This window comes from Chelonia mydas, chromosome 21 (assembly GCF_015237465.2).
Source record: "Chelonia mydas isolate rCheMyd1 chromosome 21, rCheMyd1.pri.v2, whole genome shotgun sequence".
NCBI classification, from domain to species: Eukaryota; Metazoa; Chordata; order Testudines; family Cheloniidae; genus Chelonia; species Chelonia mydas.
In genome coordinates, this window is record NC_051261.2 from 10,903,110 (window position 1) to 10,923,420 (window position 20,311).

At 40.5% G+C, this 20,311-nt stretch overlaps 1 protein-coding gene across 1 annotated transcript; it reads left to right on the top strand.

Moving 5' to 3' along the window:
• Nucleotides 1-11,160: 11,160 nt before the first annotated feature.
• Nucleotides 11,161-20,080, top strand: SNRPC (small nuclear ribonucleoprotein polypeptide C). The gene is made up of 6 exons (XM_007063498.4): nt 11,161-11,311; nt 12,926-12,968; nt 14,270-14,378; nt 16,391-16,480; nt 17,165-17,269; nt 19,724-20,080. The coding sequence occupies exons 1-6, from the start codon at nt 11,304-11,306 to the stop codon at nt 19,846-19,848; spliced, it is 480 nt and encodes a 159-aa protein (XP_007063560.1). The 5' UTR covers nt 11,161-11,303; the 3' UTR covers nt 19,849-20,080.
• The last annotated feature ends 231 nt before the right edge of the window (nt 20,081-20,311 follow it).

A 20,311-nucleotide genomic window follows, 5' to 3' on the forward strand; every position in this document is an offset into this window, starting at 1 on the left:
CCACCCCGGGAACCCTCTCCACGGCGGCAGAAGGAGATCCGCAAGGGCACGTTATTTACGTATGCAAATTGATTGTGTCATATGCTAATGAGTCATTTGCATGCGTTTTGTGTCTGCAGATTAATAATTTTCTGATGGAAATCAGCTTTCACATATGCAAATTGTTCACATGATTAAAATAGGCATGTGATCAAGAAATAAATGATTCTGCTTTGCATATTGACAGGTTTCAGAGTAGCAGCCGTGTTAGTCTGTATTCGCAAAAAGAACAGGAGGACTTGTGGCACCTTAGAGATGAACCAATTTATTTGAGCAGAGGCTTTCATGAGCTACAGCTCACGTCATCGGATGCATACTGGGGAAAGTGTAGAAGATCTTGTTATATACACACAAAGCATGAAAAAATACCTCCTCCAACCCCACTCTCCTGCTGGTAATAGATTGCTAGAGCCAGAAGAGTTCCCAGAAGTCACCTACTACAGGACACGCCTAACAAAGAAAATAACAGAACGCCACTAGCCGTCACCTTCAGCCCCCAACTAAAACCCCTCCAACGCATTATTAAGGATCTACAACCTATCCTGAAGGATGACCCAACACTCTCACAAATCTTGGGAGACAGGCCAGTCCTTGCCTACAGACAGCCCCCCCGCAACCTGAAGCAAATACTCACCAGCAACCACATACCACACAACAGAACCACTAACCCAGGAACCTATCCTTGGAACAAAGCCCATTGCCAACTGTGCCCACATATCTATTCAGGGGACACCACTATCAGAGCCACACTATCACACAGCCACACTATCAGAGGCTCGTTCACCTGCACATCCACCAATGTGATATATGCCATCATGTGCCAGCAATGCCCCTCTGCCATGTACATTGATCAAACTGGACAGTCTTTACGTAAAAGAGTAAATGGACACAAATCAGATGTCAAGAATTGTAACATTCATAAACCAGTCGGAGAACACTTCAATCTCTCTGGTCACGCGATTACAGACATGAAAGTCACTATTTTACAACAAAAAAAATTCAAATCCAGACTCCAGCGAGAAACTGCTGAATTAGAATTCATTTGCAAATTGGATACAATTAACTTAGGCTTGAATAGAGACTGGGGGTGGCTTAGTCATTATGCAAGGTAGCCTATTTCCCCTTGTTTTTTCCTACCCCTCAGACGTTCTTGTTAAACCCTGGATTTGTGCTGGAAATGGCCCACCTTGATTATCATACACAATGTAAGGAGAGTGGTCACTTTGGATAAGTTATTACCAGCAGGAGAGTGAGTTTGTGGGGGCGGGGGGGGGGGGGGGTGAGAAAACCTGGATTTGTGTTGGAAATGGCCCACCTTGATTATCATACACATTGTAAGGAGAGTGGTCACTTTAGATAAGCTATTGCCAGCAGGAGAGTGAGTTTGTGGGGGGGGGGGGGTGTGAGAATACCTGGATTTGTGTTGGAAATGGCCCACCTTGATTATCATACACATTGTAAGGAGAGTGGTCACTTTAGATATGCTATTACCAGCAGGAGAATGGGGTGGGAGGAGGTATTTTTTCATGCTTTGTGTGTATATAATAAGATCTTCTACACTTTCCACAGTATGCATCCGATGAAGTGAGCTGTAGCTCACAAAAGCTTATGCTCAAATAAATTGGTTAGTCTCTAAGGTGCCACAAGTACTCCTTTTCTTTTTGCGAATACAGACTAACATGGCTGCTACTCTGAAACCTTAGAGACTAACCAATTTATTTGAACATAAGCTTTCGTGAGCTACAGCTCACTTCATCGGATGGATACTGTGGAAAATACAGAAGATGTTTTTATACACACAGACCATGAAAAAATGGGTGTTTATCACTACAAAAGGTTTTCTCTCCCCCCACCCCACTCTTCTGCTGGTAATAGCTTATCTAAAGTGATCACTCTCCTTACAATGTGTATGGTAAGGAGAGATCACTTTAGCTAAGCTATTACCAACAGGAGAGTGGGTTTGGTGTGGGAGTGGGGGTGGGGAGAAAACCTGGATTTGTGCTGGAAGTGGCCCACCTTGATTATCATACACATTGTAAGGAGAGTGATCACTTTACATAAGCTATTACCAGCAGGAGAGTGGGGTGGGGGGGAGAGAAAACCTTTTGTAGTGATGAACACCCATTTTTTCATGGTCTGTGTGTATAAAAACATCTTCTGTATTTTCCACAGTATGCATCCGATGAAGTGAGCTGTAGCTCACGAAAGCTTATGCTCAAATAAATTGGTTAGTCTCTAAGGTGCCACAAGTACTCCTTTCTTTTACATATGTACATGCAACACATGAACACGGCATAGAGAAATATTTTCATATTTGCATCGGGAAATTAAGCACTTGTTTATTCAAATAATGAGATCACAGCAAATGAATGAATATGGTTTACATAGGCAAGTGACACCCTATCAAGCACAGATGCATACAGATACAATAACTACTTCATTTACAGATGCAAATTAATCCCATTGCTAACCACAGAAGAAATTTCATTTGTTTATTTATGTAAATCAGTCACATGGCTGTTCAACTGTACAGGGGTATATGCATCTCATATGTTAACATGCAAATCAATCTAATGACGGTGAAACAAAATCACATAATATAATAGGAGTCAACTCCATGTAATATACATTATAGATGCAGGTTGGTTAATCACAAATTTGTTTAAAATAGAGGCATATATAACTGACTGGCATTTATGAATATGGAAAATACGCTAGTAAATAAAGTATAATAATAATAAGGGTAATAGCGTCATAATCCCACAGGGTAGGTCAGTATTATTATCCACATTTTCTGAAAAATGTTAATGGGCTGATTTTAGAAGTGCTAGGTAACTATCCCATGAGATCTGTGCCTGCTCAGCCCCTTTGACAATCAGGCCCTAAATGATCCACTAAAAATCACACAAAAAAACAGAAAGTGAAAATGACTAACCAGAGTGTAGGTGTTTGTCTTGGAGACAAACACCTACAGGATCTCTATCAAGGGTTCTTAAAACTTCAATACCCACCTGCTGAAGTGAAGAAACAGATTGACAGAGCCAGAAGAGTACCCAGAAGTCACCTGCTACAGGACAGGCTCAACAAAGAAAATAACAGAACGCCACTAGCCATCACCTTCAGTCACCAACTAACACCTCTCCAGCGCATCATCAAGGATCTACAACCTATCCTGAAGGACGACCTATCACTCTCACAGAACTTGGGAGACAGGCCAGTCCTCGCTTACAGACAGCCCCCCAACCTGAAGCAAATACTCACCAGCAACCACACACCACACAACAAAAACATTAACCCAGGAACCTATCCTTGCCACAAAGCCCGTTACCAACTGTGCCCACATATCTATTCAGGGGACACCATCACAGGGCCTAATAACATCAGCCACACTATCAGGGGCTCGTTCACCTGCACATTTACCAATGTGATATATGTCATCATGTGCCAGCAATGTCCCTCGGCCATGTACATTGGCCAAACTGGACAGTCTCTATGCAAAAGAATAAATGGACACAATCAGACGTCAAGAATTATAACATTCAAAAACCAGTTGGAGAACACTTCAATCTCTTTGGTCACTCGATTACAAACCTAAAAGTGGCAATTCTTCAACAAAAAACTTCAGAAACAGACTCCAACTAGAAACTGCAGAACTGGAATTAATTTGCAAACTGGACATCATCAAATTAGGTTTGAATAAAGAGTGGGAGTGGATGGGTCATTATACAACTAAAAACTATTTCCCCATGCTAATTTTTCCCCCTACTGGTACTCACACCTTCTTGTCAAGTGTTTGAAATGAGCCATCGTAATTATCACTACAAAAGTTTTTTTTCTCCTGCTGATAATAGCCCACCTTACTTGATTTGTCTCGTTAGAGTTGGTATGCCAAACCCCATCTTTTCATGTTCTCTGTATATATAGATCTTCCTACTGTATTTTCCACTCCATGCATCTGATGAAGTGAGCTGTAGCTCATGAAAGCTTATGCTCAGATAAATTTGTTAGTCTCTAAGGTGCCACAAGTCCTCCTTTTCTTTTTGCAGATACAGATTAACACGGCTGCTACTCTGAAACCAAATAAATTTGTTAGTCTCTAAGGCGCCACAAGTACTCCTCGTTCTTTAGACCAATTTAGTTTCACAGTCCAATTTGAGTGAATGGGAAACTGTCAACTTGGCTATTTTGAAACTATCTAATGACAAAAAATCCAGTTTAGAGTGCCCTTTTAAGCAATATAACTTGGTTATTTAAAATATTCCTGTAAAAATTGTAAGGACTTTTCTGTTCCTCTGTTGATGTTTTTAAGAATCTGTTCAGCAAGGAATCAATTTCATAAGGCTTCAGTCCTAAAAGATGATATATTCAAGCAGGCCCCTGAGTTTGCTGGAAGCCCCAGTGAAATCAAAGCCTTCAGTCCTGTAAGCACTTTAATATACATAAATTAGTCACATGCTGAAATGTTTGCAGAATTGGGGTATAAATGATACTTTACAAGAAATAGTGATCATGTGGGATAGTAGCAAGTAGCTCAGGGATTACTTTAAGAAGTTACAGAGTAGCAGCCGTGTTAGTCTGTATCCATCTGTTCATCAGATGAAGTGAGCTATAGCTCAAGAAAGCTTATGCTCTAATAAATTTGTTAGTCTCTAAGGTGCCACAAGTACTCCTTTTCTTTTTAAGAAGTTAGTGAAAAAAGTTTCCCTTGTTTTTTTCAGCTTGCCCTGTTCTATTCATTCCCTCTGAAGCACCTGGCATTGGCTACTGTCAGAAGACAGGATACTGGGCTAGATGGTGAACCACTGATATGACCCAATATGGCTGTTCTTACGTTCTTAACTTACTATACACAAAGTGCTGTCAGATGTACTAAGGGCTTGATTCAACACTCATTTATGTAAATTAAAAACTCCCATTGACTTAAATGAACATTGGATCTGACTCTAAGCAAGCAAACTGAAAAAATAAAAAACATGGGAAACTATTTTTTATACTAACTTCTTGCAGTAATCCCTGGGCAACTCACTACTATCCCACAAAGCACAGAGAAAATGTCCCAAAAGGTATTGCACCAGAGAGCACTGCATTTCACACTAGGATACCTACCTAAGGTGCACCGCGCTTTACATTGTCACAAGCACTCCTCATGAGTATGTACAGTACCAATGCAAGTAGCCAAGCGTGCAAACGTCAGACCGATAGACAAATTTCAGCAGCTGGCCAATGTAACTTGTGTTGACTGAACTTTGTAGTGTAAACATGGCCACAGTAATCATGTTACTTGTAACTACAGTAGGTACACCATTTTCACACACAGAAATATACTTTTCAATTAATATTGTCTCTTGCAGTATTTGTTTATCTGTCATTAATATTTAACTATTTGTTTACCTAAGGATCTAAGGTCATCACATCAAAGCATTGGAGTCTGTCTTTAAATTATCATTTTACAATGGAGTACTCCTAGGCTTTGAGTACTTGTCCTCCTTCATAATCCTAAACCACCACTTCTCTCTCCCATTCATACACAGGCATGTTTTTAAACAAAGCAGAACATAACTCGCCTCTTTTGAGATGGCATTATTTGTGTCCTTTGAGAGAAAGAAACCTGAAACAAATGTCAAACCATACCCAGTCACCAGCAGTGAAAATATAAAGAAACCTAACAGGAAAGCTGTAATATAGTAATGTTTAATATAAACATACTGTTGTTTTTCTGCATATTAAAAATAATAGTGGCATTAGTTCTAAGGACCACTGAGAGGAAGTTTCCTGTTGCAATATTTATATAGTAAACATTACAACACAAGTTCACGAGAAAATCAGTGCAAGTGAAAGGCAAAACAAACTACAAAGTACAAGCAATATGCGGAGAGAAGTGACTTTCCACAAACCCCAAATTTAGGACATTTCATTCTGAGAATCCAAAGAATTCTCTTTGTGGCTCGTGGCTGGGAAAAACTGCTGTTTGCTGCTGATGTATCAGAAAATGCCACTAACCTAGAACACAGGACCTGACTTTATTGCTAAAAAATATAGTAATTAAAAGGTAACCAGTAACCTTTGCTGAAAAATATCAAAGGAGAAATAAACAATCGTATCCAACCCTGAGGTTAAACACATCATAGGAAGATACGTTAGTGCATGTTATAAATGGACTAATCATATAATGAGTAGATGTCAATAAATGAATCAGTGATGCCCAACCTAGCAATTTTGGCATTTCCACTGGGTTTGTTTTCCTTTCCTATATTGTCAGCTCTTAATATTATTCTACATGCTACTGTCACACCATCCAAGATACCATATACTATCATGTCTTTTGGATGAGACAAAACTGACATCCTGATTGCTCGCAGTCATTCATTATTAATTATTATTATCCCTGAGTATTACATCATGGAGATTTTTTTAAACCAATGTCCTTCACAACATATAAGATCTTTATGCATAACAAAAGGAAAACTACTGTTTAAAATTTATCTCCATGAGTCACCAATAAATCCTGACCATGAACAACTCTTGTGGGTTTGGATAGTCAGGAGTTTTGTTAAACCCTCTGCAGAATTCCTGCATTTTTGGTACTTAAATGCACTCATTCTCTTTTGACTTTCCTTGCAGTGCCTAAGAGTGCTGTCTTCTGGAGCTCACTGTTCATGATGTCTTGTGCTCCAAAGTGTTTCTGAGCTGCTCATTCATACCCTTAGGGATCATCCATTCCAAGTTCTCCAGTAATCACTTTTGTTCTAGTTTTCCATAATCATTCCCCTTTGGGCCAGAGTTCTTCATACTTGTTATCTTGTCTTCTTGTTTCTTTGTTATGTTTCTGTCTGCTGGTATGACAGTATCAATTAACATGTGTGACTCAAGAACTCTTTAATGCTTACTGGCAAGGGGTTTACAGCAATGTCCTGATCGTGGTACATACATTCTGGTTCACCAAAGAATGTCACGTGAGGTCTCAAATGAAAGAGGGTCACATGGTCATTAATATTGTTGTGAAAGCTATCCACAGATGCTGTGTAAGGAGTTATGTATATATAATGAAAATATGTTCTTAGAGTCTGTGTCAAGGTCTGAGTCACCAGCAGAGGAGACAAAGCAGGTTTTCTGTCACACAAGAGATGTTTATTCACCTCTCTCTCCGTCGGGATGTAAATTAAGCAGTGTAAGCTACCACAATGGCTACACATTTACATAAAAGTCAACAAAGAGATGTGAAGCCAACAGGAAAGGAGCACACAGGAAAAATAAGCCCTGGGTGGTTTTCTTATCTCTGAATACAGACAATGAACTTTAGGAGTACAAGTAGAAGGCAAAGAGAACACCGCCTTACCCTGCAATGAGGATGTAAACAGGCAGCGCATTGACATTTCTGAAAGCGGGGTCTCAGCTAGCCCTAGTTGAAACACCGTAGAGGACTTTGGGGTGCCACAAGTACTCCTTTTCTTTTTGCCAATACAGACTAACACGGCTGTTACTCTGAAACCTTCTTTAGACAGGAGGTTAACTTGCTAGCTAAGTTTAGTCTCTGATGTTGTTTCCAGTATTCTTACTCACTATCACATTAATCTTGAATTTTTGATAATAAACTTATTCTTGTTTCTGCTATAAATATATCTAAGTGCTGGGATATTAAGCAAGATGCTGATTCTGAGCTGAATCATACAAGACTGTATGTGTACTGTTCCTTTGGGGACAGCAGACCTGGTATTTCTGTGAGCATACAGTGGATAAGGGGCAGAACAGAAGAGGGAATGCTTCAAATGCACTCAGGAACTGGGGTGTACCTACTGTTAGCCTGCAAGGTGAAGTAAGGGCTGGCATAGCCCAGAGGAGAGTACTTGAGTGGCTAACAGGCTGGTGGTGTCAGGGAGCTGACACCCAGTTAAGCACAAGCAGGACTCCCTCATGCTGGAAGCAAGGGGATAACAAGGGTGACTCACAGTCCTGGGTATCCCAAGAACCATCACAGCATTGTCTTGCAAAAAGGAAAGGAGTATTTGTGGCACCTTAGAGACTAACAAATTTATTTGAGCCTAAGCTTTCGTGAGCTAGAGCTCACTTCATCGGATGCTGTAGCTCACGAAAGCTTATGCTCAAATAAATTGGTTAGTCTCTAAGGTGCCACAAGTACTCCTTTTCTTTTTGCGAATACAGACTAACACGGCTGCTCCTCTGAAACATTGTCTTGTTTTGTCTTCTTTCCTACAGCAGCTATGTCTGACCTGTTTGCTTACACCAATTGGTCTGGGACAATTGTGGCTGCTGTATATCCCGTATCATTGCTTCTACCAATATATTTGCATGGGGATCAACACCACTAATCTCCCTTTTCAGGCTTTCAATCTGCATCAGTATAAATTTACCTCTTTGGAATAAAGCTCTTAGTTATCTGGCAAGTCTATGCTCGGTAATTTCTTTCTCCGTGTTGTTGTTATTTACCTCCTTTCAGTGTGGAAGCTTTCCTTTCCTTCAGCCTCTCCAGGTTTTGCCAAAATCCAACACTGGATCACTTCTGGATTTCCACTTCGAGTCCATTTCACACTTTTGTTAACAATGATCTCTGGTTTTCTTGGGTTGTTTGGACAGTTGGATGATATCATCCTGGAGTTGTCTGCCCGCACACAACATACCCTCACAGGTGAGGAGCCTCCAGTCCAGCTAAGCTCTTCTGAGGCCCCATTTACTACCCCCTTTACACTGTTCATAATAATTATCAATTTGCCTGTATTCTCCATATTTGGTTGGGTTGGCAGGTTATACCCCGCTGGGTGCCAAACCACTATTTCTAGGCCTTGGAGGTTTCTTATTAATTACTATTATTGCTTAAGTGGTAACTTTGCTGTCCTGCCAAATCCCTACTTAGGTAGCTACATTCTGCCTCTCTACAATTCTCTCCTGGGTTTCAAGATAACATGTTGCTGTTAACTTTGGGTCCTTAGATCTCTTGTGGTGTTGCCATATACTGTTAAACCCAACGGTGTCTGCATTTCAGTGGTGGATGAATTGATCCCGGTATATTGTGTGACTGCTAGCTTTTTACACATCAGTCTATGAGTAGGATGTGAACTGAGACCCACCAACTCATTGTACATAGAAAGTCAAGCAGCTGTCAGATGGTGAAGCTGGTCAACCTGAGCTGGATTTAAACTAATGATCTAGTGTATGATCCTGCAATATGATCAGTGCCAACAAACCCTTGAATACAACATTGACTTCAGTGGGCACCATGTGGGCACAAGGGTCCATCTGCATACGTCTGATTGCAAGATCAAGGCTGTAGAGATGAATGGCTATGTAGCCTGTGAACGAGTACCGGAGTCATCCAGTCTCATACATTCCGTCATGTTTTAAAGCGCAGGGATGTAAATCACTTAACTGTGTAATAAAGAAATGAAGGGGCCATCTCTCCTACCTTATCTATCTTTATGTGTATGTGCACAAGACAGCAGAGCTGATATTGTGAAGAACAGGAACGATCTACTAAGATAACACGTGCTCTTGTAATGTGTGATATAACTCCCATTTGGGCTGAATAATTTCCACAAGTTAAGGACAAAAATGGAGAATGCTGCCAGGATATTGATGCACAACCTAAGTGTTGCTCTGAGCATTGTTGTGAATTAATGAACAGATCCTGCCAAAATGTAAATTACAAATTAATCCAAAAAAGCATCTATCAGAAAACAGGTCATCACGTTAGAAGATGTGAAGCTTGTGGTCAAACAGTTACAAAATGATAAAACACCTACTTTTAACAATATTTCATCAGACTGCTAAAGAGTGGAGGCTTGGATTTAGTTCATTGGCTTTATAGAGATGTCTTAAAATTTGGGAAAGCAGTCACATTCCAAAAGATTGGAAAAGGGGATGCACCATCCCATATTTAAATAAAGAAGAGTGATCACCTTGCTCAAACTATAAGGGCATAATGCTGCTTGCCAGTCCCAGGGAAGGTGTTAATGATCAGACTACTCAAGCAACCGAAATACTGTCTCAATCCCAATATAAGAGACAACCTGTATAACCAATGTGGTGTCTTCACAGGTCAATCTACAATCCAAGCTATGTTTCAGAGTAGCAGCCGTGTTAGTCTGTATTCGCAAAAAGAAAAGGAGTACTTGTGGCACCTTAGAGACTAACAAATACATTTGTTAGTCTCTAAGGTGCCACAAATACTCCTTTTCTTTTAATCCAAGCTATGTATGCTCTGCTGAATGTTACTGAAAAACAACTAGAGAGACAAAATGAAGTTAACTTGGTGTTTGTAGACTTTACAGCCACTTTTGAATCAGTACATCAGTCAGCACTGTAGATAATGCTATATCAGTACGGGGTGCCTGAGGATTTAGTGTGTCGAACTGCACCACAGTGCATTTAGCTGTGTGAGGGTCAACAATTGTATTACAGACTGGTTTTCAGTAGAATCAGAAGGACGCCAGGGATACATTCTTTCAATTATATTATTTAATGTTCTAATAATCTATCTGATGACAAAGCTGATTGAGGCCAAATTAGGAGGTGTGAAATGTAAAGATTAATCTTTAAAGCATTGGTTCTCAACCGGGGTATGTGTACCCCTGCGGCTATGCAGAGATCTTCCAGAGGGTACATCAAATCATCCAGATATTTGCCTAGTTTTACAACAGGCTAAAAAGCACTAGTGAAGGCAACACAAACTAAAATTTCATACAGACAGTGACTTGTTTATACCGCTCTGTATACTATACACTGAAATGTAAGTGCAATATTTATATTCCAGTGGATTTATTTTATAATTATATAGTAAAAATGAAAAAGTCAGCCATTTTTCAGTACTAGTGATTGTGACACTTGTATTTTTAGGTCTGATTTTGTAAGCAAGTAGTTGTTAAGTGAGGTGAAACTAGGGGTACACAAGACAAATCGGACTCCTGAAAGGGGTACAGTCATCAGGAAACGCTGAGAGACACTGATATAGAGGGAGCAGCATGGGGGTGCTTAAGAGAGGGGGAATTTTGAAGGGACAGTGTAGCATGGGGTCAACGTGTTGAAGTGTTGATCGCGTTTGACCCCCACGAGCCACCATAGGAGCCTGCGACGGGGGAAAAACTACAAGTCCCGGCCGGCAATGCGCCCGCGCCCGGTGAGACAGTCGTAGAGCGCCGCAGGCACTACTACGGGTGCCGAGGGAGGTTCAAAGCGAAGCGCTCAGGAGGCGGGAAGCAGTCGCGTCCTGATTGTCTCACTTCCTGCTAACGGCGCCTGGGACCCGGAGCAACATGCCCAAGTGAGTGGGGCTGGGCCGGGGCCCCCGCGGGACGGTGGGGAGGCGGCTGGGGACCCCCCACCCGCTCCCTCACGCCCCGGATCTGCTGCTGCCCAGGCGCCAGGGCCTGCGGGGGCCGCCTGGGGGAGCAGGGATGTGACGGCGGGGCCCGGAGCGGCGGGAGACGGGGAGGGGCTGTGGCTGTTGGGGGGCGGGGGCTTCTCAGTGATGGAGGGGCGGGGGGGGGTCTCTGGGGAAGGGGGCAGCGAGGGAGGGGGGTGGCTGAGGCGGACGGGGGAGGAGGGCAGAACGGCCCAAGCAAACTAGTTACAGCCCGGTCCTGAAAAAGGATGCCCGGGACGCCGGTGGACTGCTGCATGCTGGGAGGGCATAACAAGGGGGGTCCCGCAGGGGTCAGTGCGGGGGCCGCTTCTGTTCACTGTCTTCATCAATGATTGGGATGGTGGCATCGGGAGCACACTTACACGGTGTGTGGACGATACCGAGCTGGGAGGGGTTGCAAGTGCTTTGGAGGCTAGGATTGAAATTCAAAATGATCTGGGCAAACTGGAGAAATGGTCTGAAGTCAATAGGATGAAATTCGATAAGGACAAATGCAAAGTACTCCATTTAGGAAAGGGCAATCAGTTGCACACATACAAAATGGGCAATGACTGCCTAGGCAGGAGTGCTGCGGAAAGGGGTCTTGGGGTCATAGTGGACCACAAGATAAATATGAGTCAACAGTGTAACGCTGTCACAAAAAAAGCAAACGTCATTTTGGGATGTAGTAGGAGGAATATTGTAAGCAAGACATGAGACATAATTCTTCCTTTCTACTCTGTGCTGATTAGGCCTCAGCTGGAGTATTGTGTCCAGTTCTGTGTGCCACATTTCAGGAAAGATGTGGACAAATTGGAGAAAGTCCAGAGAAGAGCAACAAAAAGATTAAAGGTCTAGAAAACATAACCTGTGAGGGAAGATTGAAAATACTGGGTTTGTTAATCTGGAAAAGAGAAGACTGAGAGGGAACATAACCATTTTCAAGTACATAAAGGTTGTTATTAGGAGGAGGGAGAAGAATTGTTCTGCTTAACCTCTAAGGATAGGACAAGAAGCAATGGGCTTAAATTGCTGAAAAGGAGGTTTAGGTTGGACATTAGGAAAACATTCCTAACTGTCAGGATGGTTAAGCACTGGAATAAATTGCCTCGGGAGGTTGTGGAATCTCCATCACTGGAAATATTTAAGAGCAGTTTAGACAAATACCTGTCAGGAATGGTCTAGATAATATTTAGTCCTGCCATGTGTGCAAGGGACTGGAGTAGATGATCTCTCAAGGTCCCTTCAAGTCCTATGATTCTATGAGCAGAAGGGTCTGCCCATACAGCTCTCCTTGTGGGATTGAGGCCCCAATGAACTTTTTAGATTTATGAGACAGAAATATATTTGGATTAAGCAAGGATAAAACTAAAAGGTTCAATTTTTTTCCTGTCAAAGTAAATGACTATTGTTTGACTTCTAGAAGTAACTGTTTCTAACTGAAAATGTGTATTTTTTAATCTTGTACAGATCTGAAGTATTGGACATAAGTAATTCCCCCAGCTTCTAAAACATTTTTTTTCTTTTCTCCAGGTTTTATTGTGACTATTGTGACACATACCTCACCCATGACTCTGTAAGTGCCAAACTCTTTGCTTTCATACCTTTTGAGTGTGGGTTTTGATTTGAAAAGATAGTACTCGGTACATTGTTACATAAATATATATTTACTTTAGGGATAATACATCTGAGAGATTTTCGTAAACATAACATTGTAGCTTGGAGGGTAAAGGCACCGTTATCCTTGAGACTGAATGGTACAATTTTAGCAGGTTTGATTATTTAAAAGGAAGACAATCGATGAGGAGAGGTGAGCTGGCCCAATATGATGTGGTGTGACTGCATTGATCTGTGGAAAGCTATTACCTTGTCAAATGTCTGTCAACATTCATCCAACAGCAACATAAAAAATAAGTTTGAACATTTATCTTTCCCTCTCAGAAACAATAGATTTACTCCTACTTTTATTTTGGAACTGAACGATAAGTCAAACATCTTGCCTTCTATTAAAATGACGTTACCAGGCTTGAAAAGAATATTTCCTTACCAAAATGAAACCACCTCAAAATATTAAATGTTAAGTTTTATGCAAGATTTATGTTTCCATATAAGCTGTACCTCTCATATGATGATTCATGGGTTCTTATAGATTTGCTAGTGTCATGCAAGTTAATATATCCAGTTAGTATCACAATGAGCATATTGGGGACGACTACATTGTTCACATCATAGGAAACAAACTTATAAATATTTAAACTAGATGTAGAGCTCTTTAGCTTCCAAACACAGATATTGGACTGTATCGGTCATCGGACTGTATATGCCAGTGGTGCTCAACCAGGGGTACGCAGAGGTCTTTCATGGGGTACATCAACTCTTTTAGATATTTGTCTCATTTAACAACAAAAAAAGCACTAGTGAAGTCAGTACAAGCTAAAATTTCATGCAGACAATGACTTGTTTATGCTGCGTTGTATACTATACCGGGCTGGCCAAACTTACTGACCCCCTGAGCCACATATGACAATCTTCAGAAGTTTGAGAGTTGGTGCGCACCTGCCGGGCCTTGGGGCTTCAGTCATGCTCCTGCTGAAGCCCCGAGCCCTGATAGTGTGCTGTGACACTTTTTTGTGTTTTTATGTCTGATTTTGTAAGCAAGTGGTTTTTAAGTGAGGTGAAACTTGTGGGTATACAAGACAAATGAGACCCCTGAAAGGGGTACAGTAGTCCGGAAAGGCTGAGAACCACTGGTGTATGCCACTCAACCTATGTGTGTGTTTCTTGACTGCAAGTTGTGGTAGTTTTATGTAAACTTGAGGTAGATCTTTGGCTTGCGTATGCTCAGTGCATGGACAACAGCATCTCTTTGTTTTGCAGCCATCTGTGAGAAAGACCCACTGCAGTGGTCGGAAACACAAAGAGAATGTGAAAGATTACTATCAGAAATGGATGGAAGAACAAGCTCAGAGCTTGATTGATAAAACAAGTAAGAAAATTCACCCCATAATCTAGATCATTTCACTTAAAAGGTTCCCTCCTGCCTCTGTCCTGTTGCATTGGATAGAAGTAAATTCTAATACTGAAGGTCCTGACTTGTGGGTCTGAACAGGAAAGTAATATAGAACTTTATTACGTAGCTACTCCGTGGATGGAACTTCGCTTACAATTGATGGGGTTTCACATGAGGGGTGGCTGCATTGGTAGGCCCTTAGTTTTAAGGGTCATCTTCAGCTCAGGTTTTTAAGCATAACTCTCCATCTACTTCATTGGAGATCCCTTTTGAAAGCTAATGGCATATTATCCTAAATTACCACGTCCCAAGCCCTTATTGTGAAACAGATTACTATATCAGCAACTTCTAATAGTCCTTTTGCCACAGATCTGAAGGACATCTTCTGAGCTTCCTCCTATTGTGGAAGAGCCAAGACACTGTTCCTATACCTGAATTTACTCTTCCCTTTCTCTAGGGCTTGGTTTCTGCTACCAACTTATATCAGTATAACTACATAGCTCAGCGGTGTGGAAAATCCACACCCATCAGCAACATAGTTATATTGACTTAACACTGGTGTAGACAGTGCTATGTTGATGGGAAGGCTTCTCCCATCAACATAGCTACTGCTTCTTGATGTGGTGGAGTACCTATGCTGGCCGAAGAAGCTCTCCCATCAACGTAGCTAGCATTTTCACGAATCACTACTGCGGTGCCGCTGCAGAACTGTAAGCGTGCACAACCCCTAGGATAGAAGGGATTTATTTGGTTCATCTTTCATGTGGATTTGATGGTTCCCCATGATTGTTGCCTTTCTAAAGACTTAATTCTGCAAGTTGCCTAGCACCCTCTACTCCCAGTAATTTCAACAGGAGTTAAAGGTTTTGCGCATTTTATGCAGTTAGTGGTTAGCTTGCGTTCTTAAACATAAGGGTTTATATTCCTGTGTTTTGTCTTATCTAATTTAACTGTAAAAGTTACTTATGTAACTGTCGAATCTGGCTTTTGAATCATACTGGTCTCTTGGCCTCATTTATGTACTGAATGGCAATGAGTTCCATGGGCTAATTATACACTGGGATTTAAAAAAAAGTGTTTCCTTTTATTAGTTTTAAATATGTTGCTATTGATGTTCGCTGAAGGTCCCTTTTGTTCTTGTATTTTGGGAGTAAATACAACTGCTAAATTTCACTTCTCAATACCATTAATTATTTTGCTACGTCTGTTATGTTCCTCTACTTTGTCTCCTCTCTAAACAATCTCAGTCTCTTCAGTCTTCTCTCATAGGGAAGTCTTTCTATGCCTTTCATTGCCTATTTCTGAACAATCTCTTTCGGCTATATCCATTTTAAGAGAAGGTCACTAGAACTGAACACAGTATTCCAAGTGGGTGTTTATAATTGATTTTAAGAGGCATAATACTGTCAGTATTTTCTGTTCTATTCTTTATATCCATTGTAGCCCTTTGTCTGATATTTTTGACCATCGCTACACATTGGCCAGAGGTGTTCATGTAGTGATGCCCGTGTTTTTCCCCTGACCATTTGAAGTTAATTTAGAATCCAGTGGTGTGTATGAGTAGTTGATGTTTTCTTTCCTGTGTTAATTACTTTGCATTTGTCAGCATGGAATTTCATGTGCTATCCCACTTCTCATTCAGTTAACAATGTGAAGTTCCTCGTAGTCTGCTCTAGTTTTCGTTAACTTACACAATTGGTGTCCATAAATGTTGTCATCTCACTGTTCACCATAAATCCTTTTAAGAAGGCAAAAGGCATGCAGTGTGTACTTCCACCTCAGTAGAAGTAGTATTGAGGCTGGGACATGTTGAAGAGTCCAGCCAGTACTGCAGCTTTCGGGCATCTCTGACCATGTGTGATTTCAGCATGATGTAAATCATTATATTTTGGGAGAGAGTTGAGGTGGGAGGGAAACTCATATTGTAAGAATGGTATAATAGTCCTACTGACAAATTAATCACTGTTTCCCCTTATTTCCTAATGTAGCGGCTGCATTTCAACAAGGCAAAATCCCACCTACTCCTTTTTCTGCTCCACCTCCTGCGGGAGCCATGATCCCCCCTCCTCCCAATATGCGTAAGTATGAATGTTGAGTTCTTATGTTCTGAGTAGCATGCCAGCATTATACTTATTCGCTGGCTACTGCTCGCTTTCTTATTCACTAGGACTTTGCTGGAATTGTCCTCTGATTTAAAATATTACAAAGTCATTTGTGAACTCAGAATTTCCCTGAGCCTGATGATGAAAATGTAAAGGAGTTCTTTGTGAGTCCTCTAATAGCTTTGAATAATCTTGAGGGTTTTTAGCAGTTTCATTCTAACGTTTTGCATAGTGGTGTTACATGAAATTGCCTGTAAAATAACTGTTCCTTCATTTGCTTGCTAGCTTTTTTACTGTATCTCTAATGAAGCCACTTACACCACTCATATTCTTGAAGTAGAAGAGAAACTATTTAAAATGCTCTGCATTCCATTTGGGAAATGGCTCCTTATTAGCTAAAGATCTTATCCCTGTTGCAGGGGAGATTTGGTCCTTTTTATTAGATGTGCAGCAGCAGGTGATTGACTAATTTCTTGGCTGCTGAAAAGTGAACTAAAATTGAAAAGGGATGTTTGTACACTATTGTAAGAGAATGTACAAGATACAAAGTGACTATCTTCAGCAGTTTACAAGTTAAGTAGGATTCCACGTGACTTTGGCTAGCATGACACACTAATTCATGTAGATGTGTGTGATCAGTTTTTATACATGTTCTTTCAGCTGGTCCTCCACGACCTGGTATGATGCCAGCTCCCCATATGGGTGGACCTCCAATGATGCCAATGATGGGCCCACCTCCTCCAGGAATGATGCCAGTTGGTCCTGGTAAGTTTCAGCCTGCAGAAATACCTAATTTCTAGTTTTTCTTTATAATTGAGTACTGCAGGGTTAGATTAGCAGGTTGACTGAGATGTTTCCAGTTGTTTGTTAATATCTTGATTCACAGCAAAGTGAATGTCTGTATATGATAGTCAATGGAAAATATTCTCTGTAAGCCATTGGAGTACCTGGGTGTTAAATTTATTGACACACACTAGCTTGTGGGCACTTGAACTTCAGGATTAAATCTAATCAGCTCTTGCTAAACAGTTGAGCTAGGTCAGTAGTGGATGGGGAAATGGCCAAAGTCTTCAGGTTGTGGTGGTGTTTCAGTAGGTGATCCTTTGCGCTCAGAGTCCGTACTGATCCACTGGCCTCTGCGTGGTGTTAGAGAAAGCTGTCTTTCAGATGAGTGGTAAAACTGATGTCCTTAGCTTTTGGTTATTAAATTGGCATTAGTGACAAGAGTATCTGATAATCCTTGTGTTGAGGTCAAATTTTGGCTGATAATTTTATTATCTCCCTAATTTTTCCCTGCAGTAAATACTGGATACAGTTTACCTGGTACCCCATAACCTTTTTGTTCGAGATCTTTAAAGTATTTTAAACAGTATTGTTAATAGGGCTGTCAAAACAATTAAAAAAAAAAATCACCAGATTAAAAAAAATTAATCGAGATTAATCGCTGTTTAAATCACACTGTTAAACAATAATAGAATACCAATTAAATTTATAGTAAATTAAAATATTTTTCTATATTTTCAAATATATTGAATTCAATTACAACACATAAAGTGTAGAGCTCTCACTTATATTATTATTTTTTTTACAAATATTTGCACTGTAAAAAAAACAGAGTAAGCAAACAAAAAGTAGTGCAATTGACAAGTGAAAGCATGAAGGTGCATACAAACATTTAGCTTATCTGGGACTTAAATATACCTTGCAATGCCCACGACAACAGTGCCATGTGAATGTCTGTTCTCACTTTCAGGTGACATTGTAAATAAGTAGCTGGCAGCATTATCTCCTGTAAATGTAAACAAACTTGTTTGTCCTTAGCATTTGGCTGAAGAAGAATTAGGACTGAGTGGACTTGAAGGCTCTAAAGTTTTACATTCTTTTGTCTTTGAGTGCAGTTAATGTGGAAAAAATTCTACATTTGTAAGTTGCACTTTCATGATAAAGAGATTGCACTACAGTACTTGTATTTTTTAATGCAGCTCATACTGTTTTTTCTTTCTTTAGTACAAATATTTGTAATAAAAATAACAATATAAAGTGAGCACTGTACACTTTTTATTGTGTTGTAATTGAAATCAATATATTTGAAAATGTAGAAAAACATCCAAAAATATTTATAACTAATTAAAATTTGTATTGTTACTGCTTACCAGTGTGATGAGAACTGCAATTAATCATGATTAATTTTTTTTACTTGAGTTACTTTGTTTTGAGTTAATCACTTGAGTTAACTGAGATTAATTGACAGCCCTAATTGTTAACTTAATATGCTAAATTTGTGTAGTGTTAAATTGCATGCACTGTTAAGTAGTGTCTGCACTGGGGTAGATATATTTTAGTGATAGGTGGAGATTGCAGCGTATTATGTGAAGTTTTGTAGAATTGGAAATCTTTTGGGGTGTTGCCAAGGAATGTAAACCCACAAATATTAAGTGTTTTACAAGAGTTATGAAATTGGTAAAGGAAAAATCAAAAGGACATTATGTTCCATCCCTGTACTGATGATATTGGCACAGGAAGGCTTGTCATACAGCATGTCTGGATTCAGTGAGTATTTCTACAGTCGGATCCAAGGAATAAAACTACACATCAGCAGTGGTGCAGTGTCCTTTGTGATGCTCTTGTCAGTAGTAGAGAAGCATCAACCAATTAAGAGCTCAATAAGGGGCATAAAGAGTGGACTTTACATCTCAGACTAACCGGCTGGCAGGCAGTACAATGCTTGTCCTTGTGAGAGGTGTAAATGGCAAATCATGTTGAATCAATTATTCAAGTGTTCTCAGAAGATCTGGTGTTTGCAATGATTTAAGCTTTCCTTTCTGATAATGCTGTCATGCAAAGAGACGAGAAGTAAGTTATTTGGCCATTCTATTGCACATTCCAGCAGAGGATCTCAAAGCACTTTCTAAACATTAATCTCCTGACCTTTCTGTAAAGTAATTAAGTTATCATTATCTTATAGGTGGATAAACTATTATATCAAAATTAGAAACATAACCCTAGAGTCCTGGCTCCCAGTCCTATAATCACTAGACCCTCTCAGGAAAACTTATTCCCTGTATCCAGCAGACTTGCAGATCAATTGTTTTATTCTTTCTACAATTAGAAAATAGATATTTCTCAGCGGAGTGACTAAGTTCAGCCTCTTTCAAACTGTTTTGAACTGGTGCCTAATCGGCCTGTTCTGCTGCTTTCTATTTTTCTGCTGTGTTGTAGCTCCTGGGATGAGGCCGCCCATGGGAGGACACATGCCGATGATGCCAGGCCCTCCAATGATGAGACCGCCCTCCAGGCCCATGATGGTGCCAACGAGGCCAGGGATGACCCGTCCAGAAAGATAAAGATAGAAGTAGAGCTACCCTTTCCTTTGTTTCTGTTTTATGTTCTTCTTCACCACAACATCATGGTGCTGCATCTCCAGGATTTTATATCAAAACGGTGTGATGACAAGACCTGCTGCCCCTTCAAACTGCAGAAGGTCTGATCTAGGGTGCACTGGGCTGATGCCTTGTAACTGTTTTTTGCCCCATTTGCTTTTGAAATGTAACAATAAAATGTTGATGCTGGTTTAGATACAGAGAGTTGGATGTGCTTCCCTGTGTGTGTGTTTTGCAGTCTCCAGTAGGATGAGGAACTGGATATGTAAATCCTCCACTACCCCCGTTTCATCTATAGCCTTCTGCTACATTTGTCTTTTGTGCTTTCTTCTCAGAGACTTCCATTGCAACATCCCTCTATCCCCTTTTGATAGGTTTTTTCCCCAAGTTTTGATATGCTGTGATGCGTTTCCTGCAGTATGAAACA